This window comes from Candoia aspera, chromosome 7 (assembly GCF_035149785.1).
Source record: "Candoia aspera isolate rCanAsp1 chromosome 7, rCanAsp1.hap2, whole genome shotgun sequence".
NCBI lineage: Eukaryota > Metazoa > Chordata > Lepidosauria > Squamata > Boidae > Candoia > Candoia aspera.
Window position 1 is genome coordinate 8,533,195 of NC_086159.1, and position 26,849 is coordinate 8,560,043.

The following is a 26,849-nucleotide window of genomic DNA, read 5'->3' on the forward strand; positions in this document are numbered from 1 at the left end:
TCCTACATCGCAGGAAGGAGTTCCTTTCAAAACCAGAAGCCCCCTCATTCATCAGCCTTTAGGAAAGCTTCTGAAGATTTGGGTGGTTTACTGCATTTTGCAGGGAGGGGAAATATGTTCACTTGATTTGTTTTTTTATTGGAGAATTATAGTAACTGAAGTTCTCTGTGGAGATGGCACAGTTAGGTAAAAGGTTAAGAGTTTGTAAACCTGATTTTTAAAATATCAGAAAAAAATAAAGTAACAGATAATAAAATGTATAACTATCTAGTCTAAATAATGTGCGCTCTCTCTCTCTCTCTCTCTATATATATATATATATATATAAATAAAAATTATCCATACTGTTTTATTTTATACTTTCTGCTATTGTGGACACCTCCTTTGTGAATTTCCCCATCAAAGGATGGAGTAAAAAACAATTTAAATGTTTGACAAGTTAGTATCAAGATTTGCGCTCCAGGGAAGGTGGCTAATCCATCCGTGCTGGGTGCCAATAATACTGGGAGGAATAAAATCTGGGCAGGTCACCCTTTTTTAATTTTTTGCTTTTGCTCTTGTTCCGGGGAGTTTAATAAATGCTTAATTGCATAGTTTATGTGCACATCAACCTCAAAACGTTGTGATCTTCATTAACACAGCTGTGGTTGTGCGACTGATTTACTTTGGCTGGCATCATGTGAGCCTCAAAGGAGCAGTGTGTGTTCTTGTCAGCATCATATGATGGATTTTCTCGTTTTCTTTTCCCGGGTGGTGACTTCACTGGCTTTGCGACGAGCTGCCTCGTATGGCCAGAGTCTCAGGCTAAAGGAGACTGGGGAATCTTTCCTTGAAAGGCCTTCATTCCTCTAGAACAATTACTTTTAACAGAGACTTTACAGTGGTCTTTGTGTAACACTCAGGACAGGGCTTAGCAGCTCACTTCTCAGAATGTGACATGGACATTTTCAGGATGGCTGCTGGGTTTTGTGTTCTGATTCGGAGGAGGTTTGAGAGTGATGGATGGATTATGTGCCATCAAGTCATTGTCGACTCTTAGCAACTACATGGAGAGATTTTCTCCATGATGATCTGCCCTCAACCTGGTCCTTCAGGTCTTCCAGTGGTGCCCCCATCGCCATTGAGTAGAAGGTTCAAAATGTGCATTGAAGTCTTAAGGCTGTGTGTCTCTTGTATTATAACTCACTCCAGATTGCCCTGGAGGGAAATTAAACAGCCCCCTCTGGGGCTTTGGGAGGCCAAGATGATGATGATGATGATGATGATACAGCCCCAATTGAAAAGACCTACCTACTCCTTTTTTCAGGATATTTGAAGTTGATATGGTTGTTCTGATCCATACCACAGACCTGTAAGATAGGCTAGCAATAACGCCCAAGTTCACCTGAACTGGAGAAAGATCAGTTATGTTTCCTTAAGCAACTTCAACTCAAATCTTGTGTGACAAATGTGCCAGTATCGCTGCCCCTTGGGAATCTTGAAAATGCATGCAACATGGTTTATTTTTGATCACGGTGAAAGCGATCAAAGGCATATTCTCTGCATCACAGGACTGTGTGAAATTCCAAAGGTTGGCGGTGCTAGACTCTTAACTTGCCTTTCAGAAAGAAATCATGGGACACCTTAAAGAGTCATTGGTCACCCGTAAGGACCGACGGTTCCTCTTGCTTTGCAGATTTCCCCAAAGAATTGGAACACAAGAGTGACCCTCACCGAAGAGGCTCTCTCTGCGACAGACACTGTGCTGCCATTAACAACATCCATGGAGACCCAGGGGACATGCATTCGGAGTCCCACCGCCTAAGCCATGGGATCCTGACGCCCAGGATACTGCCAGGTAAAGGGTCAAAGCTGTGACAGATGCTCCCTTTGGGGGCATCAGGAGAGGAAAGAGACTTAAGTCCTGCTTCTCACGTTTAGTCAGCAGTGCCTAAGCATGGGGCCAGGGGCTGTTGGTCTCCTTTTATTTGCCAAGAAATACGCCAGTGAGGAAGGGATCGGGAGGCCAAGTGCATCGGACAGATTGCAAGCCCTGGGCTCCGTACAAGTGGCGGAAGAAAGCGTTCTGCAAGTCAGTTGTCTGGGTTTGCAAAACATGCTAGACTACCTAAAATCAGAGGGAGAAGTTTGTGGTTGAGCGAGTTGTGGGAACCCAGCCACTGGGCTAGCAGATCTTCAGGTTGCTATAATGGGTCTTATTCTTTGAGCAAAGGAATGGTGTTTTGTTAAAATGAGGTAAGGCTTAAGTGCACTGTGTGAACCCAGCCAGCTGTGTATGTGTCAGTGTTATTCTTATTCTTAGCCCTGAAATTGGAGTCCATCAGCTGCTGGAGGACCCTGCCTTGGCTAGTCCTATAAGCCTATAATGCCCAACTTTTGATAGTCCAGCAAGGGAAAAAATCAAGCCAGGCTTCACCCTGTACATCTTCCTACGTCCCTCAAAACTTTATATCCTGTCTTGCCTTTGCAAGAAGCTGGCTAGCAAAAGTTAAAACACACGTCCCCTGCTGCCAGATGTGTGGGGATCACATATCTCATAATGCTGGAATCCCGGAATGCTGAATTAAAACAGTAATTAGAACAATTGGATAACAGTAACATACTGTAAAGTATTAGAACCATGAAAACAAGGGAGCTTTATAATGCAAACCAGCCTTGCAAATGAAATTAACCACTGCAGTTAAATCCACTTTACGAAGAATGCAGTCATTCAGGACCTGAACCCCCATCTGATGAAAGGCTAGTGGAGAGAAGAGGGAGGAGACCACCTTTGCCGAGAGGGTTCTCCAAGTCCAGGGCACAGTGGCTGAGGAGATCTTCTCAGTTTCCATGAGATAGATGTCTGGAAAATGAGTTGAACTAGGTGATCTCCAAGGCCCCTTCCAATTCTCTGTTCTGTGAGTCCATCCAAGGAGATGGGAAGGGGGTGGGTGGTTTGGGAGAAGGAGGCCTTCCGAGAGTCCAGGACTGGTGTGAGCAGTTCTTGCTCCTCCTCCTCCCCCTCCACATTTGGTCAACGTTTTCTGCTCCTTTTTGACCTGGTTGCAGCTGCTGGCTTATTTTGTTCACCAGAGTCATCTCTGAAGTGCTCAGAGGCCATGGGAGAGAGTAACCAAGGCCTTCCTATTTGCCCTAGTTGTGCCCTCTTCCCCCAGATCTAACTGCTGCATTCACACACCACCCTGTGTCATAACTGGGCAACCATTGATGTATAAAATGTACTGACTGCCTCAGTCCCAAAGGACTCTAGGCAGCCCCCAATTCAAAATCTAACCAAATTAACATATATTCTAATGCACATTTGCATCCTAGCATGTTGTGTGAACCCAACTGCTGTAATTAGTTGATGGTTTAATTATGATGATTATGTGCTATCAAGTCAGTGTTGGCTCTTAGCAACCACATAGATAGGTCGTCTTCAGAATGATCTGTCCCTAACCCGGTCCTTCAGGTCATCCATTGCTGCCTCCATCTCCCCTGTAACTGAATCCATCCACCTGGCTGCCAATCATCCTTTTCTTCTCTTTCTTTCCACCTTTCTATTATTATAGACTTCTCAAGAGAGCTCAGTCTTCATGTTGACTGGTTGATTGATTATATACCATCACATTATTGTTGACTCTTAACAACCACAAAGATAGATTTTCTCCGGAATGATCTGTCCCCAACCTGATGGATGGTGCCCCATCGCCACTCTGAGTCCATCCCCCTTGCTGCTTGTTGTCCTCCTCTTCTTTTTCTTTCCACCTTTTCCAGCATTAGAGCCTTCTTCAGAGAGCTGGGTCTTCACATAATGTGTCCCAACTAGGATAATTTGAGCCTGGTCCTTTGTGCCTTGAGGAAGAACTCTGGGCTTATTTGGTTGATAATCCACTTGTTTGTTTTCTTGGCTGTCCGTGGTCTTCTCAGGAGTCTTCTCCAACACCAAAGTTCAAAAGCACCAATACTGTTCCTCTCCTGCTTCTTCAAAGTCCAACTTTCACTTCTATGGAAATACCATGGCTTGCATGATTCTGACCTTTGCAGGTATAGACACTTCCCGGCATCTAAAGACCTTTTCCAAGGCCTTCATGGCTGCTCTACCAAGTGCTAGTCTGCAGCACATTTGTTGACTGATGCTTCCTTTACTGTTGATAGTTCATCCTAAACCTTTATGGTTTGCTGTGGTGAAGATCCAAAAGATCAGGCTGACAGATTAAACTGGTTTAGCAAGCTGCCTGCCATTCCTTGCTGAAAAGTATTGGGTGCTGGGCCCTTCGTGCCAAAATACCCCACTGGCTCCTAGCCCCCGTCTGCTCTCTAGCGCTTTCCAGTCCAGGCTGCTGCCTGCATCACTCCGAGGAGGTGCAGACGTGTGACAGGTGCCTGCTGAAGATGACGCTGAATGCCGAGAACGAGGTGGAAGCCCACAGGCTTTCCAACAATTACAAGGTTGGCCTGAAAATGTCTCCGTGGGTCAGGGAGGATGAAGAGTGGAGTTTGGAGGTGGCAGGTGGCCAGGCGGGCACATTTGCCATCTTAGCAGTGGTCACTTGGGGAAAGGAAGACCCTGTCAAGGTGCTCACCAGCCCTTGTTGCTAAAAAGGGGGTAGGGCGAAGGTAGATCAGGATGAAAAGGAGAGGGGACTGAGAAATGGCAGCCAAAAAAAGCAGCTGCATATAATAAGGTTTCCTTTACTTCTGGGCGCAGACAGGTAAATGTGTCTCACTCTGCACTTTATGGAGCAGGCAAAAATCTTGGGGTGGGGGTGGGGAAGTTGCCTTTGTGTGTGTTCTAGTCTCTCCTTTTAAAAAAAGTTAATCATGTTTTTATAAGAAAAGCAAGGAGCAAACAAACAAGCAAACGAAAAAAATATTCAGTAGAGAAATATAATACCTCTAAGTGGACAAAGGAATTACCAAAATTACAGTTAGTGTATCTTGGACTGGAAATTAACCATGGAAAACATTGAATTGCATTAAATAGTTTTAACAGTGTAAGAATTTAAATCTCTGAGCTAAGTGCTGAAATCTCAATTCTTTGTTTTTTAAGAATACAAAAAAGAAGAGAAAAAATATTAAAACTATTATAGATAAATATTAATTTCTAATTCCCCCTTTATTATACTCTAACATGTAATATTTATAGACATTTAAAAGTTGTTTTTGTGTGTCCCTGATTTCAGTTCTTTAGTCAATTTGGCCAGTTTGGTCTAGTGGTTAAGGCAATGGGCTAGAAACCAGGAGGCTGTGAGTTCTAGTCCCGCCTTAGGGATGAAAGCTGGCTGGGTGACCTTGGGCCGGTCCCCCTCTCTCAGCCCAAGAGCCAATCAGCTGTAGTAGGAGAGTTCTAGTCCCGCCTTAGGCATGAAAGCCGGCTGGGTGACCTTGGGCCAGTCACTCCCTCTCAGACTGTCTCCAGGCACGGTCTGAAGGCATCTCCTACAGCTGCCTGGCCACCTAATCTGTGCCTGGATGGGAGACCACCTGGAGAACTTTGCAATGACATCAGAAGCTCTTCCAGGAGAACTTGGAGAATGTACAGTAATGGCAAAATTAGCAGCATATATTCACAACAGAAACTGAACCAAATGTAAGCAAGAATGGTTTCCATACTTACTGCATACTATGCCGGCTTTCACGCCCAAGGTGGGACTAGAACTCTCATACCACGCCTGACTGGCTCTTGGGGTGAGAGAGAGGGACTGGCCCAGGGTCACCCAGCCGGCTTTCACGCCCAAGGCAGGACTAGAACTCTCCTACTATGTGGGCCAGTCTCTCTCTCTCAGCCCAACTCACCTCACAGGGTTGTTGTTGTGGGGAAAATAGGAGGAGGAAGGCATATTTGGTATGTTTGCGCCTTGAGTTATTTATAAAAATAACAAAGGCGGGGTAGAAAATAAATAAATTCTTTTTCCCCTTAAGAACCATACTCCAGATACTTACATTTCCCTTGCTGCATAGTATGCAGTAAGTATGGAAACCATTCTTGCTTACATTTGGTTCAGTTTCTGTTGTGAATATATGCTGCTAATTTTGCCATTACTGTACATTCTCCAAGTTCTCCTGGAAGAGCTTCTGATGTCATTGCAAAGTTCTCCAGGTGGTCTCCCATCCAGGCACAGATTAGGTGGCCAGGCAGCTGTAGGAGATGCCTTCAGACCGTGCCTGGAGACAGTCTGAATTCTGGTTAGAGAAGAAACACGTTCACCTGTTACAACTGCATTTCTTTAGAGAAGAGTTTTCTCTAAGATGAACACCTATTTACAAGCCTTGATAGGCAGGGTTTCTATTGGATACTTGCTCTCTTTCCAACAAGTTATTTCGTGGTAATCCACGTATTACTCTTGTTTTTTAACCCTCTTTGCTTGCTCACACCGCTTCTATTTTCGTTTCTTTCCATTTTGTTTGTTTCCATTAAGCACTGGCTGTGCAATATCGTTTTATGGAGAGCTGTCTGAGCATGCACTGGGACAGAAAGACAATTGCCTTGAAGCATTTTAATTGCCCCAAACTCTTACTCAAGAGACTTCGAAAGCTGCCTTAATGTTCCTCCAGAACCACACTTGTGAGACAGAGCAACTGTTCTTCCAGTTTAAGCCAATTTAATAATTAGACCTTTTTCTAAACAGGTATAGTAAATACAAACTTAAGCACAATCATAACTAACGTAGAGATCACCCAGGTCCACAGCCTTCCTGAAATACATCATTCCAAACATTGATAATACCACTTTTATATAAACTTATCGTAATTGAATTCCTGCTGGCCACTAATGGGCTAAGTTAACTTTACAACATTATTGCATTTTCCTCTGCTTTCAAGAGTTTTGCTATAGTTATTTTAACGTAACTTGCACATCTACAGGTCCCACAATTTTAAATAGCATAATAATAATGGGATTTCTGGTTCCAGGTAGCCTTTATTTTCCTTTATTTATTAATCAAAGTTATATACTGCCCGACACCCAGTGACTCTGGGCTTTTCATAACAAGGAAAATACAATAAAAACCAGGTTTAAAATAATAATGATAATAATACAAACACAAATAAAAGATGGTGAGAACAACAGATTGTGCAAGGACAGAACTGAGGGTCTTCACTCCCCCTCACCAAAGGCCTTGGATGGGGCACATAATATTTTTGGAATGTTACATAACCCAACATCCCAGAACAATGTAATATGTATCCATGAGCAAAAAGTAAGAAAAAAAATGTTCTTACTAGTCTCAACGTACATTTTCATGCTTCTTCATACAGTTTGGCTTTAAGAAATGGAAGAGCCACGTCACAGCTCGACGTTGGGAGGATCGGTCAGAGATAGTCAAAGAGCTCTACTCGGACTTGACTGTAATCAAAAGCCCCACAGGTAAATCCCGAGCCACTTTCTGCTGCTATTGAAGGGCTTGTTGTTGTTGTTTATTCGTTTAGTCGCTTCCGACTCTTCGTGACTTCATGGACCAGCCCACGCCAGAGCTTCCTGTCGGTCGTCAACACCCCCAGTTCCCCCAGGGACGAGTCCGTCACCTCTAGAATATCATCCATCCATCTTGCCCTTGGTCGGCCCCTCTTCCTTTTGCCTTCCACTCTCCCTGGCATCAGCACCTTCTCCAGGGTGTCCTGTCTTCTCATTATGTGGCCAAAGTATTTCAGTTTTGCCTTTAGTATCATTCCCTCAAGTGAGCAGTCTGGCTTTATTTCCTGGAGGAATTGTAGGGCTAGACCATCAGAACAGCCCTGCTGAATCAGGCCAAGGCCCATCTTAATCCAGCATTTAATTTCTCACGGCAGCCAACCAGATGCCTCTGGATTCTCACAAGCAGGAGGAAGAATCATATCCTTCTCCTGCCATTTTCCCCCTCAAATGACACTGGGGGGCATGATGCCCCCACCCTGAAGGTAACACAGGGTCTTCAAGACTGATAGCCCTTGATAGACCTGGCCTCCGTGATTTTCTGCAGTCTCCTTTGAAAGCCATCCAAGAATCACGCTCAGAAGGAATTATTTTCAGTTTTAGGTATGTAGCTGCCAAGGAGCTGAGAAGCGGGCGCCATGATGTGATGTCCCAGAAACGTCATGGGTGCCCATATGGACAATTCCCAATATTTCGTTGTCTTGTGAAATGTTGGCCACTTTTAGTTTTATTGAAGGCGAGATGGAAGCTGATGGTCTCCAGGCAGTGGCATTACATGCAGTGCATTGTCAACCCCGTAGCAGAAGGCCTGCTACTCATGTTATGTGGCTGAACTGACACAAACCTAGAAATAAAGATCAACACTCACATGACAGAGGATCTAACTTTACCAAAATAATAGCTGCCTCTTTTGTGGGATTGCATCCCCACACCTCCCGAAAATTGTAATCAACTCAGTCCTTCCAGGATGTGCCTGGGTCGCCATTCAGCAAGACTGTCAAAGCTCCCAAGTTGGAAGGACAGGTGGAGTCAACAGCTGACTTGTGGCCTTTCTCTGTGGTTGTGCCTTCTCCAGGTTCCATGCTGACATGTGGCAACCTCTTCTACCTCCTCCTCTTTGGATGGTGGCTCTCACTGCTCTACGTCTTGGTCTCCCTCCTGATGTTCCTCACCATGCTGGGAACTCCATATGGTGAGGATGTTGATGCTGGATATCCCTGGAGAAGGGGGATCGGGGCTTCCTGGGGCAGGAGGCAAGAGGAACACGGAGGTGCATGTGACTGTACATGTGCATGTGTATGCCTGCTGACTGTCCATCCAGAGAGAAATTTATCCTGTCTTTCTCTTCAATCTTCTTCCTTCTTTCAGGAAAGCTGTGCTTGAAACTTGCTGGATACTTTATTTGGCCTTTTGGGAAAGTAATTCAGAAGGTAAGAGCCAGAGAGGTGTGTCAGCCTGGAGTGGGAAGCATTCTGGTCTGGCTGAAGCATCTTTCCCCAACCTGGTGGATGGGTCTCCCCAGATCCTAGAATTCCCCAGTCAGCAGGACCTTCATCTATGCTGACGGGAAAGCTGGAATCAAGCATATTCCAAGATGCATTTATGTTAGGACTACCAGATCTGGAGATGGTAGGAAAGAGATACGGAAAACAACGGCCCTTGGCTTTCATCTGGTGGTCCCCCACTGCAGATCAGGTAGCCCTAATTTCGGAGGGAGTGTTCAGATCGGTTCCTCTCCCCATCTTCCAGACGAAAACATACAGTCGAGATTGTGCAATGAAGTTCAGCAAGAACCACACCATCCCTGAGGTGAACGAGGTGACCACCCCCTTGCTCACCCGGCAGGACTGGAGCAAGCCAGGCAGCTCGGCTTACTGGGTAAGGGTTGGGGGCGTTGGCTGCCCCTGTCTTCATGCTGCTAGGTAAGAGTGTGAGGGTGTTTTCCCGAATCCTTCCAAGAAGTGCCAGTGCTCCCCTGCTCATTCCAAGGATCTTTGCGGCTCCTTTCTTGGCAGGTGGGATAAGCTGCCACATTCAGGCTTTTAACAGGGTAACGTAGCCTTCCCCAACATGGCACTCTCCATTGCAATGTTTCTCAACCTTGGCAACTTTAAGATGTGTGGACTGGCTGTTTCTGGGAGTTGAAATCCATGTGTCTTTAAGTTGCATTGCTCTGATGCCTTGGAATGGCAGTTCTTGAAATTCCCCAGCCCATCCAAATGCATTTGGGGGTTTAGTGCTAATACCCTTTTCTCATCTCCCCCACCACATCCCAACCAGATGGGAGATCCGGGTTCAGGGTAGAAGTCCAGACACGTCCATACTTCTCCTGCTGGATGCCATAAACATCTATGATTCAGCGGATGCCATCTCCAGACAAGGCCTTGTTGATCAGCAGGGCTGAACTCAGCAGACCAGCGTGGGATCCAATTCTTTCATCCTGAACAAAGCCTTCCCAAGGGGTCCCCCCTGAGGCAAGGAGGCCCTGCCCCAGAAATCAAACACCATCATCTTGTTTTATTTTAACCTCTTTTATGCCCCTTCCTATCTAGAAGTCTCTCAAAGCAGTTTGCAGAATGTGACTATAAAGTGGCTTAGTTTATAGCTCTAAAATAAATATAGGCAAATAGGAAATACACAATAAAAGCAACTCATTTAATACAAGCAGGAAGGAGGGAACACAGGAAGGGAAACTGGTCGTCCAGCGGAAGAGGAGAAAGTCTTCTCGACTGCAGGCACCCTCGTGGAGAAAGGCCAGTCATGAGTGACCACAGGAGGGGGGCACACACTGAACAACCTCTAGGCACAGGACCCATACCTTCCCAGGCTTTCCTCTGCATTCTTGAGGACTAGAAACTTTGTTTGGGTATGGATGGGGAGTACTGAAAAAACAATTGCAATGGCCAAGATTTAGTAGCTGGAGGCCCATCACTTCCCCTTATTCTGTTCTTGTTTACAACCTGTCTTAACTGCCAGGAAACACGCTGAGACAAGGAACTGGTCTCTAATGTTTTATTGCTTGTACATAACAGGAATCCTAACAAACTGAAGAAGCGTGGGAAAACCCCAGCCATATAAACCCCAAAGGTTAAGGCGGTCCCGATCTGTGTCTCTTTGAATGGCTACCTAATTCCTCAGTGCTACGCATGCACTTAACAGTCTGGATGGGAGCTCCCTGCTCGCCATCCTTACTCATGACACAACCTCTACTTGGTATCTTTAAAAAAATGCAGTGATGTAGGATTATCTGAAGCAAAGGAGAAAGGCATTGAAAGCCAGTTTGGGGTAATGGTGAAGAAATTGGACTGGGTTTGTTTGTTGGTTTGTTTATTAATTAAGCAAATTTATGTAGCTGCCCAACTCACACACAGTGGCTCTGGGTGGCTTACAAAATTAAAAATCCGTAATACAAAAAAGCAATAAACCCCCACCCTGCCCTGGTGGCAACAGACACATTCAAACTAACCACTTGATTGGCCCCAAATCGCCTTGGGGTCCCCAGGCCCGCTGACAAAATGAGGGAGACCCCCATTGAAGTCTGCTCTCAGCCACAGAAACTCCCCGGTTGACTTTGAGCCGGTCTCTGTCTCAGCCCAGCCCACCTCACCGGGTGGTTGTGGGGAGATGTAAGCCTCCTTGGGCTCCTGAAGGAAGGTGGGGGAACCCTAGAATATTCTCCCGCCAAAGTGAGGTCATGTCCATCCCTACTTACTTTCCAGAAGTCCCTCAAGAGCTGGCTCTGTCATCAGGGGACTGGTTTGATCTTGAGGTGGCTCCCTCTCTTGTGTCTTTTATGCTTTTAAAAAACTTTTTAAGATGACTCTGTTTGACATGTTTATTCTTTACCGTTTTTTGCTGTGCCCCGCCCACAGTCACTTCTTGTGAGATGGATGGCCATATACAGGTAGTCCTTGCTTAACAACCATTTGTTTAGTGACAGTTCGGAGTTATGACGGTGCTGAAAAACTGACTTACAACTGGTCCTCACACTTAGACTGTTGCAGCGTCCCCAGTTACATGATCACGATTCAGGTACTTGGCAGCCAGTTTGCATTTATGACCATTGCTGCATGCCATAGTCATGTGATCACCATTTTCGACCTTCCCAGCTGGCGTCCGGCAAGCAAAATCAATGGGGAACTGCGTGATTCACTTAGCAGCCACGTGGTTCGCTTAATGGTTGCAGTGATTCACTTAACAACCACTGCGAAGGTGGTGAAATCAGGTCAGATTCACTTAATGACTGCTTCACTTAGCAACCAGAATTCCAGTCCCAACTGTCATTAAGCGAGAACTACCTGTAAATTTGATGAATGAATGAAAATGAATGAATGAATGAATGAATGAATGGTTGTTTGAAAGCCACCCATGATTTCAAGTTCTGCTCCTGCAAAGTGCATTTCTCCCCAGCGAGGAGCTCCACCTCGCTGACTGTAGCTCTCTCTTTTCCACCCTTCCCAGCAACGCATCAGCACATTCATCTGGCTCCTGACCGGCTTCCCACTTCTGGTCCTCGCCCATGCTCTGGTTTGCTTCGTCTGTTGGCTTCTCGTCTTCTTCATCCCCATTGCCAAGATGAGCCTGCGCACCATCACCACGGTTTTGCCCCTTCCTCCGGAGCGCGTCCATATTCAGCGTCTGCGGAAGGTGAGAAAGCCAGAAGGGGATTGGGGCCTTTCAGGGCTGAGTACTGGGCAAAATGCTGCCGGTGCTGCTCACCTTGGATGCAAGTGGGCCCAGAGGGGTCTGCACCAAAATGCAACTTGGTCAGAAGTCTGGCAGCTCTTTGTCTTCCATGATGCATATCAGATTTGGCAAGTTGGTAGATTGTCAGGGTCTCAAAAATTCACAATTTTCTTTAAAAAAAAAAGCTCATGCACAGGCTTTGGCCATATGCAGCTTTCCTTTTATAGCCCTTAAGAACAGATGAGCAACATGTTTGGTGCTTTTCTTTGCATTTTGTACAGGCAGTCCTCACTTAACGACCATTTGTTTAGTGACAGTTCAGACTTACGACGCTGCTGAAAAACCAACTTACGACCGGTCCTTGCCTTTATGACCATTGCAGCGTCCCCGCAGTCACGTGATCACGATTCAGGTGCTTGGCAACTGATTCTCATTTACGACTCTTGCAGCGTCCCACGGTCATGTGATCACCATTTTTGACCTTCCCAGCCAGCTTCCAGCAAGCAAAATCAATGGGGAACTGTGGTGATTTGCTTAACAACCGCTGCAAAAAAGGTCATAAAATCTGGTCAGATTCACTTAATGACTGCTTCACTTAGCAACCAAAATTCTGGTCCCAATTGTGGTTAAGCAAGGACTACCTGTAGTTGGATGAAAATTGGTTCCCCAACCTTACCAATAGATGTAGCTGTTGGCCACTCAACTAAAGCTGTGTCCACCTTCCTTTCCCCATTGAGTATTTGCAAAAAAAGGCAATAATGGAACCAAAACTTGTTGGCCACAGAAGTCCTTTTTCAATGCGGTGCCCTTCAAATACAGTTCCCTTCATCCTCAGCCAGTGGGGAGACTAACAGCTCTGGAGGGTGCCAGATTAGAGAGGTCTGAACTGCAGAATATGGTGATGAGCATAATCTGGTTTACTCTCTCTCTTTTTTCCCCCCTCTGCTCCAGACTGAAGTACCCTTAGATGCAGAAGTGGTCCTTTGCTGTTACCGGGCCGTCAATGCATACTATTACAAATACGCTGTCGATGGGATCAATGTTTTCGCTGTCAGTATCCTTTTGAGGGCTGTGAGGGGCCAGCTGAGGAGCATGCTCTCCCATGATACCCAGCTCTACCTCTTGGGTCCTCGGGGGCACGCTGAGCCCAACAGTGGCTCTCTTTGACCGATAGCCACGACGTGACCGGCTTGTGATACAAAGGGAAAAATAGGTGCCATCAAAACAAGTTTGACTCCTGAGGACTGTATGGACAAATGCTTGCTGTAGTGACCTCTTTGTACCTCCTCCAAGGTCATCCCAGGTCTCATCCCCCTCACCATGTTTTTTCCCTCCCTCTCCTTCTCATTTACCCTAAGTAGCACTAGGCTGTTACCTCGAGAAAGTTCTCAACACCTGGTGACTTCACAGACACCTCCAGGTAGTTGCCTTATCAACAGCACAGAAGTGGCTTGCTGTTGCCTTCTTCTGGGGTGTATCTCCAACTTCCCAAGTGAGTCTCTAGCCATGGATTTCTAGTGGTCTACCATCTGAATGCTAACCAGATCCTATCCTGCTTTGTTTTTCAAGCTCAACTAAGTTAGCTCTGTGCTGCCATCATGACAGACTGAATGTACAGTTACAGATGTGTTTTCCTTAAACACCTACCCTCAGATCTCCTTCCATTGGTCATTGTGACTCTTGTGTTGGGCTATGCCGATAAACACAACTACTACACCAGCTCCATGACAAAGTTCACCCTGGCTTTACTCTCCATTATGCCTCTCTCCTACTACATAGGCATGGCCATTGCCAGGTAAACCTTTTATGAACATTTAATCCAGAAAACTAGAAGTGGGATCCTTTTAAAAAAAATCTAGCATTACCAAGATTCCTGTCATCTTCCTTGGTTTCCAAACTGGGTACAAAGGAGTGGTGTCGGAAATGTCCTGTGTTCTAGACTAACTGTGGCTCCTCCAGAACAAGTTGTTCATCCACTTTTCATCCTTCCACTTTCATAAATACACTAACCATGTGGGGCATGCTGAGAGTTTGGAATATCCTCAAGGGCAGACAGAAGAAGCACAGGAGAAGGGTAGTTGAAATGATGACAGATACTGAAAAAGGGGACTGATTGGAATGATGCTTGAGGCCATTTGCAAGAAGCAGCAGGGTCGGTATAAAAGACAGCTGAACCAGTGGATTGCAGTTGTGTGACTAAGTACAGGTAGTCCTCGTTTAGTGACCATTTGCAGTTACAACGGCGATGAAAAAGTCACTTTATAATCAATCCTTGCATTTATGACCTTCGCAGGTCTGTCAAGCAAAGGAAAGCTGAAGTCAGATTTTAAGCACAGTCACGGTTTCGCTTAGCAACCACTTCACATATTGACCGAGTGGCTGGTCCCAATTGTGGTCACTAAATGAGGGGTACCTTTGTGCTGTGCAAATAAGTAGGCTAGTAAGGGTTGTTTGGGCAGCTGAATTTGAGCTACACAGGGAGTTAACTGGGCTGATGCTCTTGGTCCCCATGGAGCCACCACCAAATAGCCATGGTACTGATTGGGTTTTGCTTAGTGACCACTTCGCTTAACAACCAAGTGGCCAATCTCGATTGTGGTCGCTAAACGAGACATACCTGTAGGGGAATGTTTGATATTAAGGACAATTGCACTTGTCTCTCCTGCTATTGCTGTTTGCTGTCCTGGGCACAACACAAAGGTTGGAACACCCACCGGGTCGAAGGTGTAATTGCCTGAATCCCATCACAGCTCTTCTGCCTCCATTCCTTAGCCCATGTGGCCCAAAGAATGCATTTGGCAAAGTGAGTGGGAACTGGGCAGAGTCTGCTGCATGACGTGGAGACATTGGTAATTAACAGGCCTACATTAGTGGAAGCCAGAACGAGAGCTGCACCTTGTGCGATGTAATTAAACATCTTACGCCAGTGAGGTTTTTAGGTTAGTGTGACCTATAGAGTCTTTGGTTGCGTTGAACTGTGACAACCCTTGTCCCCACTCAGGTGTTAATAAAATATGATAGAGATGGAGTTCCACCAGCTCTAGAAGGCAGCAGGATGGAAATTGCTTTTATTGTGTCACTGTCCTGCTTTGCTGATCAAGGCCATCAGGTTAGCTGGTGGTCGAGCTAAAGGTCTGGATGTCAGACTGATTCTTCAGGGCATCTTTGGGCCAAAGCTCAGGGTCTCTTGTCCATGCTGGAGTTGACTGTTGATGTTCTTCCCTCTTTTACCTTCCTCGAAGAGCCTAAGCAGCACCTCAAGATGGGGTTGTCAAGTCTGCCTGTGGGAAACTCTGTTCCTCTTTTTCCTCCAGCATCTCGGCACAAAGCAACTTTGCGGTGGGGGCAGTGGTGAACGCCACTTTCGGCTCCATCACGGAGCTCACGTTCTACATCACTGCACTCATCAAGGGGGCTCGCGAGAAGAACAAGTGCTATGAGGAAATTGTCAAGTCTGCTCTGACTGGGACACTCTTGGGTTGCGTCCTTTTTGTCCCGGTGAGTCTGGGGCTTGGGCTCATATCGATGGGGCCTCCACTCCATCCTTGGTTCTACAAGTTCGATCGGCCCAAAATTGATTGGAATGCTGCAGCTGGAATATGGAATACTCTATAGCGAATGTATTCCAGTTAGATACAGGGGCAAACAGGCACCTAGATTGTAACTGTGCAACTATTTCCGAAATTCACTCTTCACCCTTTTGGAGGTGTTGGAACATGACTGGTCCAATATTTTGGGTTACGCTGTTGGAGGAAAAATGCTGAGTGGGACTGCTCTGGGGTGGAGTTGCAGCTGCCAGTCCTGCATCCACAGTATAGAAAACCACCTAGCTTAGCCTTTCAGCCTCCTGTTTCCATATTTTTGGACTAAGCTTTCATCCAATCCTCGTGGATGTCTGCTGGCTGGAGATTATCTGAGTTGTACTTCAGGACCTGTGTTGGGTGCCGTGTTGGGTCAAGCTCATCCTTCCTGCTTAATCCAAGCTGCTGCTTCCCAATCTAATGCAGAGATAAAAGGTGTTTCTCCTTCTGTCTTCAAGGGACTCTGCATGGTGATTGGTGGCATCCGACATCAGGAACAAAGATTCAACAGCCGATCGGCAGGGATCAGCTCTGCCCTTCTGTTTCTATCTGTGGGAGGTAGGGTCTGCGTGTGCCCGTGGCTTCTTCGAGAGCTCTTTTAACTCTGTTGCTTTTTCTTTTTTTTTTTAATCCATTCAATCATGTCCAGTTCTTGGAGACTGCCTGGACAAGTCCCTGCAGTTTTCTTGGCAAGGTTTTTCAGAAGTGGTTTGCCCTTGCCTCCTTCCTAGGGCTGGGGGAGAGCGACTGGCCCAAGGTCCACCAGCTGGCTTCGTGCCCAAGGCAGCACTCAAACTCACAGCCTCCTGGTCTCTAGCCTGGTGCTTTAACCACTACACCAAACCAGCTCTCAGTTTTTGATAGGGAAGTGCAAATCATTTCAAATGCAAAATGCTGACCTCAAACGTCACATTTTGAGCTCAAAACGTGTTCTGCCCTTACCAGATGTGTTTTTATGTGGTCCTGGCCATTCTGGAAGCATTCCAGTTGATAATGATGATAATAATGGGAATACTTATGATGAATGAATGAATGAATGAAATGGGGCTGTTAGGTATGGGACACTTCTGGAATAGACGGGACCGTGTCAGGATGTTTCTAGGGAGACCCGAAGAGCTGTTCCAAACTCAAAACATTTCAGATTGGAAAGGATTTGCACCCCGCTGCAGTTAATCCATTCCTTGGCAGTTGTCCTGAGGCCTTGTCCAAAGTGTATCAAAATCAGGGCAGCTTGAAAGACCATCCGATGAAGATAACAGAAGAGAAGGGAAGGAGTCATGGGTGCTTTCAAGTGGTGGGAAAAAGTGATTTAGAGCCACTATTTTCCTTGGACAAAAAATAGCCATTATGTTCAACCTAGTTGGCTAGTGCTTGTGATGTCACAGACGTGTTTCATCCCTACCAAACATCAAAACGAGTTTGGAAAAGAGATGTACAGGTGGTCCTCGCTTAACAACCACAATTGGGACTGGCATTTTGGTTGCTAAGCAAAGCAGTCATTAAGTGAATCTGACAAGGTTTTATGACTTTTTTGCGGCAGTCATTAAGCAAATCACTATGGGTGTTAAGCGAACCACATGGTTGTTAAGCAAATCACATGGTTCCCCACTGATTTTGCTTGCCAGAAGCCAGCTGGCAAGTCAAAAATAGCAATCACATGACCACGAGGTGCTGAGATGGTCATAAATGCAAACTAGTTGCCAAGTGCCCAAATCATGATCACGTGACTCCTGTGATGCTGTGATGGTCGTAAGTGTGAGGACAGGTCATAGGTCAGTTTTTCCAGCAGTCATAAGTCTGAACTATCACTAAACAAATGTTGTTAAGCAAGGACTACCTGTATATCCATTTGCTAGTAACCCACTTGAGCAAAGTGAAGGGGTGCATCCCTCCTTAATTTAAGAAGAAACTTGCTGATTTTTTTGCCCACAACATAAACAAGCCAGATCCAGAATATTGTGTGATGGTTCTCAGAACTGTGCCAATTAGCCATTGCCCCATGACCTGGATGGTTTTGCCCTTGATTGTGGCATAACATGTGAATGCTTCCCCCACATTCCTTCACCTGCCAGGTGTCTTTGCGCCAACTCTCTTCTCCAAAGTCTATGGAAGGCTGGTCTGTGGGGAATGCCAGAATTTTACCCATGAGCTACCTGGGCACTACATCTGCCAGAGCTGTCACTTCGATTTGGTGAGCATGACCCTCCAAGCCGGGCTTCAGCAACACATCAGAGCGAGCAATGCCTCCAACAGTCTTCTTTCAGCACCAGATTAAAATGGATGAGCAAAAGCCGGGTTCAGCCTTGGCACCTCCTCCCCTCCCCAGCTGTGTTGGGATGGCAGCTTCCTGGATGGGCTGAGCGTCTCGGAGTTGACATCCAAACACACCAGAGGGCCTTGGATTGGCTCAAGCTGGTTAATTCTGGTTGTTCCAATAGTCAAAGGATCTGGGCTTCCTTTGTTCAAAGTAAGTGGGCCTTGACTAAGCACCTCTGACACCTATCTTCTGTCTTGGTAGATGGAGAACAACGGGACTCTCTACTACAGCCATATTGAGTGAGTATCTCTTGCTGGGAGGCTGTGGGGAGGAAGTAGTCCTGTTCATCCCTTTCAAAGGTTAGTGAGAGATGCTGGGGACTTCTTTGTCCTTTGTGACCCTGTTCTCACAACACACCTCACTAGTAACCTCTCAGATCTCCTTATTGGTGCTTCTGGCAGCACACAGTCACCCTACAGGTAGTCCTCAACTTACGACCACAATTGGGACCAGAACTTCCATCGTGAAGTGATGCAGTCGTTAAATGAGTCATGCCCAATTTCACAACCTTTTTTGCTGTGGTTGTTAAGCAAATCTGGATTCCCCCATTGACTTTGCTTGTCAGAAGCCCCCTGGGAAGGTTGCAAATGGCAATCACGTGACCCTGGGATGCTACAACCTTCGTAAATACATGCCGAATTTTGATCACATGATGGTGGGGACGCTGCAACAGCCATAAGTGCGAGGGCTGGTCATAACTCACTTTTTTCCAGCACCATTGTAACTTCGAATGGTCGTTAAACAAATGGTCGTAACTTGAGGACTAACTGTACTTAGGTCAGATATTGCTCTTGGGAATAGACTCCCTGTTCATTTTCTTTGAGGAGCGCCTGGCATCTCATGAGCTCTTGTGCCAAGAGAGTCTGGCAAGACCCCATTACTTCACAAGCTCCTTCCCCATTGGCTGGGCAGAGAGCAGTAGGCGTGGCTTAGCTGCTGCAGTCCATTGGTGTTAGAGAAGCATGTTCTCAGCTGGCTGTGAGTTCTGCAGTGGAAACCTGGCTTTTTTGGCCACTCTTTCTTTCCAGCTCTCTTGCTGGGAGGACTAGATAGCCAAGGCAGGATGGACTGATTACACCACTGGCTGGTGCACTTTGTTTTGGACTATGCAAGGCTCTGCTGGTCTGGGCTACGTCCAATCTCCTTTGGGGACTGGGTCAAGGAATGCCTTTTGGATGTTCCCACAGCCCACCAGCTGCCCATCCCCATTGGCTTGTGGGAACAGGACCACCCCGTCTTTTAACTGCTTCTGCTCACTGGAGGCACGGAGGGAGCCATTAGCTCTTGGCCCATCCAGCTTCTTGAGGACTCCCTGCTATCCTCCATGTATGTGAGTCGGCCAGTGTCTGACTCGGTGGACCTGTTTCAGATCTGGATTGAAGCCCAGAAAGTCTGATTTGAACCTGTCCTTTGAAGGACGTCTGCTGGGGATCTGGAGAAACCCTCTCTCTGCTGGGATGGACCATCCTGGCCAACGGACCGGTCATCTGAGCCAGAGTTTCTCAACCTCAGGGACCAAGATGGGTGGACTTAAACTCCCAGAATTCCCCAGCCAGCACATGCACACATCTTAAAGCCACTGAGGTTGGGAAACGCTAGCCTAAGCCGCTTCTCATATTCTGCCTGAGCCAACCTTCCCCAAAGGGGCGCTCTGTGGGTGGGGTGGGGTGGGGCTACAGTGACAAATCCCGGCTGCCAAGGAATATGGGAGCGATAGTCCTAGCCCATCCAGAGGGCCCCCCATCAGGAAGCTGGCTCTCCAGGTGCTTCAAACCTCCTCTGGCCTGGAGGACATCCCTGGGGTAAGACACCACTTTCTCCCGGGCAGACCCCTGGTGTACACAGTGTCCCTGCTCCTCCCGGCGGCCTATCTCATCGGGCTCATCTTCACCTTGAAGACGCACTCCCACATCTACGACATCCACATCAGCGACTGCCACAGTAAGTTGCCTTGTTCTTGGCTCGCCCTGGGTGGAAGAGCAGGGCATGGAGGTGTTGGCTTTCAGCCTGAGATCCCAGGGCCACGGGGGTCCTCTAAAAGCTGTGGGAGCCATTGCAAGCTCACTCTCCATCGCGTGGGCCTTTGGGGAGCGGCCAGGTCTACCTTGGCAGCCATTCGGTGAGTGTGCCCACGGGCAGTCCACATTCCAGATATGTCTCTTGCCTCAAAAAGTTCCTGCCCCTGGTCATCCGATTAACATAATGCAGTGTTTCTCAACCTTGGCAACTTTGAGATGTGTGGACTTCAACTCCCAGAATGCCCCAGACAGCATAGCTGGCTGGGGAATTCTGGGTTAAAGTCCACACATCTCACAATTGCGAAGGTTGAGAAACACTGACTTAATGTAACTTAGTGTTCATTTTAAGTTGAATTGATTGCTTTTTATTTGGCTCCCACGCTCACATCTTCATCCTGCTCTCACCGTTCACTTTGATGACGATCCCCGGACTTCGCTCGAAGGCAAAGTGTGGCCCTCGATGCAAAAAAAAAAAAAAAGTTCTGCATCTTCCTGGGAGGTGTGGGGCTGTGGTTCCCTGTGGTACTGTGATCCCTACAGGGATTAACGGATTTGTGTGAGGCAGACCTGTAAAAAAAAAAATCCTTAATATTTCATTGGGATTAGGAATGGGAGAGAAATAGATGCATTCCTTGCTTTTAATAACTACATTTCCATATATATCTATCACCTTCTTGAATTGGGTAGAATCTCAGTTGTGGGCAAAGTGGGAGGTGAAGCTCAGGATGAGTTCTGATGGTTCTCCCCCTTTGTTTGCACACACCTGCTTAGATTTTTAAAAAAAAGAAACCATGGCACGCCCTCTCCATTGCTCGTGACCCTTCCCAGGGTCTTGGCCCACAATCTGAGAATCCCTGGCTGGTGGCTGTGATCTACCCAGACTGTGCAGAACCAGATTAGGCAAAGAAGATTGAATTCCTGACGTACAATATCTGCTTATCTCAGTATTAATCTCTTTTTCTGGGAAAGCTTTTTAATCTAGCTTCCAAAGTGAACAGGGTTCTAGATGGGAAAGAAACAAGATGGGTTCCCGCAGCCCCCTTGAGCTCCTGAAGGACAGACGAGAGATAAACTCAGGTTAAAACAAAAACAAAAACCAGTGGTAGTGCTCATACAATGTGCAATCAAGTAAAGCATAGGTGCATGTTAATTCACACTGCATGCTGAATCACAAACAGCCCAACTCCAGAGTCGAGGATGAGTGTGGCATGTAAGTTTTTTTTTTATCCATTAAATTGTGTCCGATTCTCAGAACCTGCCTGGACAAATCCCTGCAGCTTTCCTGGCAGGTTTTTCAGAAGTGGTTTGCCATTGCCTCCTTCCTAGGGCTGAGAGGGAGTGGCTGGCCCAAGATCACCTAGCTGGCTTTGTGCCTAAAATGGGACTAGAACTCACGGTCTCCCGGTTTCTAGCCTGGTGCCTTAACCACGACACCAGACTGGCTCTTACAAATATTGTAAAATAGATAAATAAGTAAGGTTATCCTGGGCCAGCATTCCAACAGGGAATCGCATTACAGGACAAGCTGCACTTTTCTCTCTGGCAGCCTCCTGAGGCAATAAAAGATTTTCAACCATGATATCATGTGCATGACATCATTGTGCAGCTGATGCAACTATGTGAACCAGCTGGCACAAATGATGTCATTTGCGTGAGTTGTGCAACTGTGTCATAACAGGAGTGACGTTACCTGTTCTTCCTCCCCTTGATGCAGAACTATTAAAACACCAGTTTCTGGACTTGAGTAATTGTTTCCACAATCTTGGATCTTTTTTAGACACAATTTATGCGGGTTTGAGGGCATGTGTTGCCTCCTCCCACTTCCTTCCAGGGATGGAGCTATGCAAATCTATGTAAATTGTATCTGCTCCCCCCCCCCCATTTCAGCTTGCTTCTGGGCACAGGGCTGAAGCACAGCTCTTTAGAAAAGTGCCCTATCACTATCTTTTGACAGAGCAATGTACTTCCTGCAGTGATGCAAGGTTTGGCATGCCATGTGGGGCAGAGAATCACAGGAACATTAAACTAACCCTTCTGGGTAGGCCAAGGCTGATCTGGGGTTAGGAAGCAAGTTGCCTCCATTCAGGAGTGACATGGAGTCTTCAAGACCCCTTGATGGACTTGCGCTCCTTGAATGTCTCCAGTCCTCCTTTAAAGCCTTCTGGAGCAAGTGCCCACCATTGCACCATGTGGGAACAGCTGCCTTTTTTCCCAATTGTTCCACCCTTTTTCTTCTAAGGAGGGGGTGAGCTCCCTGACTGTTCCTGGATGCCAGGAAGTATGTTGTTCTTCAGATACTTTTGGGCGGGAACGCAGGTGGGTTGGAGGTGACTCATCCGTCTCAAGAAGGAAGGCTTCACTCTGAGTTTCCTTTTGACGGGAAAGTTTGACTTCTGCCCCATGAAGGGTGACCTTCCTTCCACTGCCAGAAAGCCCTCCACTGTAGAAATCTACTTTGGGGGTGCTGTTTATTTGTAATCTTTTCCTTGCCATGTGGGGTAGACGTAGAGCCAGAGATGAGCGGAGCTGTGACTGAGCCCTGCTTGAGGACGCTTCTTTGGCTTTTCTGCAGTGCCTGGTCACCATCACAGTGCAGTGGTCCACTGGTCCCGCTGGAGAGCCGTGGTCATTCTTTTGGTGGCCACCCTCGGTATGTCTGCCTGTGCCGACCTTGCCACCGAGCATATCAGCCCCATTCTGAACAACTCCCCGGTCTCCCAGGTAAGGAGGGACAGGTCCTTTCCTTGGTGTGAAGTCTTCTGAGCTGGCTTATTGGGAGAGCCGAGTCACAGCTAGTGGGAAATTGTCGTTTCCAGTCAAATAGATCTGGGAGAGATCCTCTTCTACTCATCAGCATGGTGTAGTTATGAAGGCTTTTTACTGTAGCCAAAGAGTCCCCTGCCCTTGGCCACAGAGGCTCATGTATTGACTTTTGCGGGGAAATTAAGAGGGAGAATGCTGCAGTAGGCTAAAAGGGGTGAAATGCTAGAGAAATGGCAGGTAAACAGTAGGAGAGCGTCCTCTCTTGAGGGTCCGAGTGTGGTCTGTGAACAGCTGGAGTATCTTGAGGCTGACAGTTTTAGCACTAAGCTCTACCGGCGGGCTTTCCTCCTATCCTTAAGGTGGGAGAAAATGATGTTGCTTGGAAAACTGCTAATCCTGCAGAGTTCCTCTTGCCAGGGGTTCAAAGTGACGCCAGGAGAGGGGCTGCAGTTCGCTGGTGCTCTGGGAAGAGCCAAGAGCCAAGAAGATGAACTCAGGAAACAAGAACCACTTGGATTTCTGGCGAGCGCCATTACCCACCCAAGGATCCAGACTTGGAGGGGGGCAGACAGGAGAGAAATAAGGGAGGGATGGCAAAGGAGTCTTTATTTTAATAACAGTCCCAAGGGACGGTCTTTAAAGAAGCAGCTCGAGCTATCATTGGCTCGCTATAAATTGTTAACTTATTACTGTTAGCTGTCACCTGGAAAACCATGCTTTTGGGTATGCTGAAAATCATGGCCTTGTCCAGCCCTTTGGTGAGTGGTGGTAGTGGTTGATCCGGGATGGATGGCTGTAACCTTGGCTTCTTCCCTCATCTTCCAGTACTTCATTGGCGTGACTGTGCTAGCCATGGTGCCAGAAATCCCGGAGCTGATCAACGGAATCCAGTTTGCCTTGCAGAACAATCTCAGCCTGAGGTGGGTGCGAACATGACAGGTGGGTGCAGGGCTGTCTGTCTGATACGGGCTGTGGTGAGGCCCCCTTTGAGCAGCATACTGGGTTTAAATCTCTTCGGTCTCTCTGCATCGGGGTAAATCAGCATTTCTCGACCTTGGCAACTTTAAGATGGGCAGCCTTCAACTCCGAGAAGGAGAAGTGGAGAGGCTGAGGTTCAAGTCCCCCATCGGCCACTGTAGCTCCCTGGGTGATGTTGGGCCTGTCTCTTGCTCTCAGCCCAACCTACCTCACAAGGTCCCTTTTATGGGGAAAATAGGTCTTATGGTATACTATCCATAGAGATAAACGCATGCCGCATAAAAATAATACTGAAAAAGCTTGAAATTGTTGGGAACTGGAAGCAGACAAAGCCAGCTGGGGGACGCCCCTGCCCAAGCAGGGTTTCAGGTGGCAGTGGATTATGGGAAGCAGACACGTCCAACATTTCTGAGCTGCGCCTCTTCCATCTCCTCTCCTGTGTCCCTTCTCTTGCAGCATTGAGATTGGGAACTGCATTGCCGTCCAGGTCTGCATGTTGCAGATACCCATCCTGGTGCTTTTCACCATGTTTTACGTAAGTAACTGGGGAGAATCTGCAGACAGATCCCTGCCTTCCCTTAGAGAGGCCTTTCCTCTCTCCAGCTCCTGGAAATGTGACCCATCCTTCTGATTCTCTGTCTGGGTCTCTGCTCTCCCATAAGCACAAAGGAGCCAACCGCCTTTCAGGTGCCTCACAATGTGCGTCTCCAACTGGACACCTCGCAGATTCTGGGAATGGTGGTCCCAAACGTCATGGAGGGTGACAAGATGGGGGAAAGCTGCCTTGTGGCAGTCACAATGAGTTGCTGAGCACAAGAAGAAATGGATCCCTTTCTTAGAAGCAGAGGGCCCCTTTTCATGTCATTGAAACAATGATCTCCATTCCAGTCTCCTTGCCTCGATCTTTGTTTTGCCACTTCCATCTTCTATGGATAGTCCTCACTTAATGACAATTAGGAACTTCCATTGCTAAGCAATGTGGTCATTAAGTGAGTCATGCCCAATTTTACGATCTTTTTGCTGCAGTCATTAAGCGAATCACTGTGGTTGTTAAGCAAATCATGCAGCTTTAAGCAAATCCAGCTTCTCCCATTGATTTTTCTTGTCCAAAGCTGGCTGGGAAGGTCACAAGCGGCTATCACATGACCCCAGGACACTGCAATTATTGTAAGTGTGAGCCAGTTGCCAAGCAACTGAATTTTGATCACATGACCACAGGGACGCTGTGACAGTTGTTAAGTGCAAGGACCGGTTGTCACTTTTTTCAGCGCCGTTGTAACTTCAAGTGGTCATTAAACAAATGGTCACTAAGCAAGGACTACCTGTATAGCCTGCCTTTCTCTAAAGAAAAAAAAATTGCCCTCAGTAACTACAGATAATTAAGGTCGTGTGAGTAAGTGGTCTGTTGTGAGCAGATTCATAGAAAAATACCAGGGATTGGGCTCAAGGCATGCTAGACAGGGCTAAATTGCTGTTGGGTAGTTGGGGTTGAAGAGCCAGTGTGGTGTCGTGGTTCAGGCGTCAGGCTAGAAACTGGGGGACCAGGAGTTCTAGTCCCACCTTAGGCACAAAGCCAGCTGGGTGACCTTGGGCCAGTCACCTTCTCTCAGCCCTGGGGAAGAGGCAATGGCAAACCACTTCCAAGAAAACTGCAGGGACTTGTCCAGCAGCCTCCGAGAATCAGACACGATTGACCAGATAAAAAAAATAGTTGGGGTTCAGCTACGGGCACTTTGCTGTTGTCTTAGCATGCTTGCTCTGCCCTAATACATGTATTTATGAAGCTATAACATTATGCAAACATGGTGGTGCTCTGTTAACTCAGGTTTGAGGTTCAGCTTGTAGTATGAACACCAGCCAATGAATGGTCTGAGTTTGAAGGCAAATACATTTAGCTAGAAGAGCTCGAAAGTCCTGTTAGCATAAATTCTTAGTCTCCAAATCACATGCCTGGGAAACAAGCGCCTCCTAAGAAAATAAGTTCACTTTTTCAGTGGGGAACCCAAAGAACTTCGCTCCTTCTGGCAAATCCCTGCCACTGGGCCTTGCAACCTTTTGGCTGCCCTCTGCATAACCAACTCTCTTTCTAGCCAAGGGTCCCACCAAGATCAGTGACTTGTGATGATCTAAGGCAGAGATGGCTATCCTCACAATGCTTTGCATTTCAACTCCCATCGAGCCCAATTCATACAGCTGGGGATTTGCTGGGGTTATAGTTCAGAACATCTGGAGGCCCCCACTTGCTTAACCTGGGCTAGCATTACCTTCTCACACACCCCTGAAATTAACTCTGCCCAATTATAACGAAGGAGCTCTCATTTCTGGTTGGAACTCAGTTTTCCAGAGAGAAAGAATCCAGGTATGAAAAGAAGGCATCAAGTGGCCATTGGATTTCGGCCATCACTTTGGGGCTCACTGTAGATTGCCTTGTGCCTTTTCTTTTCGGCAGCCAACAGACTTCATCCTGGTCTTCAGTGACCTCCATGTCTACGCTAGCATGTTCAGCGTGGTCCTCATGAACTACATCTTTATGGATGGCAAGTGCGACTACTTCCAAGGTAAGCACTTTTCCAGAAAGGGGCAGACGTTGATTCCTTGGGGCAGCCTGGCTCGGAAAATCACCAGGAAAGTGACGTGGATGTATTCCGATGCACTGAGATGGGATTCTTGGTTTTTCAGGGGCCGCCGTATCTTTTAACTAAGATCTTTATTATAGCACAAAGCTGTGGTAAAAGTTGAAGATAGCGTGGACTGAGAACGACTGATCTAAAGTCACCCAGTCATTTTCTGTGGCTGAGGCGGGACTAGTCAAGTGTTTCTCAGCCTTGGGAACTTTAAGGTGTGTGGACTTCAACTCCCAGAATTCCCCAGCCAGTCCCAAGGTTGAGAAATGCTGGACTAGAACCTGGCTCTCCTTGGTGCCAGCCCAACACTTTCACCACCACCCCATACTAACTCTCACCTTGTTAAACACAGGCAGTTGAGGGGCATGAATGCTTTTTGTGAAAAGAGGACACTGCACACTGTAGGGCTAGGAAGGAATGAAATGTAAAAACTATAAAATTGATTGTTTTAATTACTTTATTAATTGTGGGGTTGCATCTCTGGTCTTC

General features: G+C 47.0%; 2 protein-coding genes across 4 annotated transcripts in view; one reads left to right on the plus strand and one right to left on the minus strand.

Annotated features, from left to right (window-relative positions):
- Positions 1-26,849, plus strand: part of LOC134501290 (uncharacterized) — a 34,718-nt gene that overhangs the window by 7,426 nt on the left and 443 nt on the right. Inside the window, exons 2-19 of the mRNA XM_063308951.1 lie at positions 1,676-1,837; positions 4,304-4,431; positions 7,240-7,348; positions 8,469-8,585; positions 8,762-8,823; positions 9,143-9,271; positions 11,855-12,040; positions 13,031-13,133; positions 13,733-13,874; positions 15,394-15,577; positions 16,119-16,218; positions 17,733-17,851; positions 18,179-18,216; positions 19,806-19,918; positions 22,568-22,716; positions 23,584-23,678; positions 24,193-24,271; positions 26,186-26,294. Coding sequence (XP_063165021.1) covers positions 1,676-1,837; positions 4,304-4,431; positions 7,240-7,348; positions 8,469-8,585; positions 8,762-8,823; positions 9,143-9,271; positions 11,855-12,040; positions 13,031-13,133; positions 13,733-13,874; positions 15,394-15,577; positions 16,119-16,218; positions 17,733-17,851; positions 18,179-18,216; positions 19,806-19,918; positions 22,568-22,716; positions 23,584-23,678; positions 24,193-24,271; positions 26,186-26,294 — 2,124 coding nt within the window. The remainder of the gene's footprint in view (positions 1-1,675; positions 1,838-4,303; positions 4,432-7,239; positions 7,349-8,468; positions 8,586-8,761; positions 8,824-9,142; positions 9,272-11,854; positions 12,041-13,030; positions 13,134-13,732; positions 13,875-15,393; positions 15,578-16,118; positions 16,219-17,732; positions 17,852-18,178; positions 18,217-19,805; positions 19,919-22,567; positions 22,717-23,583; positions 23,679-24,192; positions 24,272-26,185; positions 26,295-26,849) is intronic.
- Positions 5,959-26,849, minus strand: part of KLHDC10 (kelch domain containing 10) — a 40,414-nt gene continuing 19,523 nt past the window's right edge. For 2 of the 3 annotated variants that reach the window (XM_063308953.1, XM_063308955.1), the window contains one exon: positions 5,959-6,165. In XM_063308953.1, coding sequence (XP_063165023.1) covers positions 6,106-6,165 — 60 coding nt within the window. In that variant the 3' untranslated portion in view covers positions 5,959-6,105. Of the gene's footprint in view, positions 6,166-20,366; positions 20,563-26,849 lie in introns of those variants that run through there. The other variant, XM_063308954.1, reaches the window with a different exon arrangement.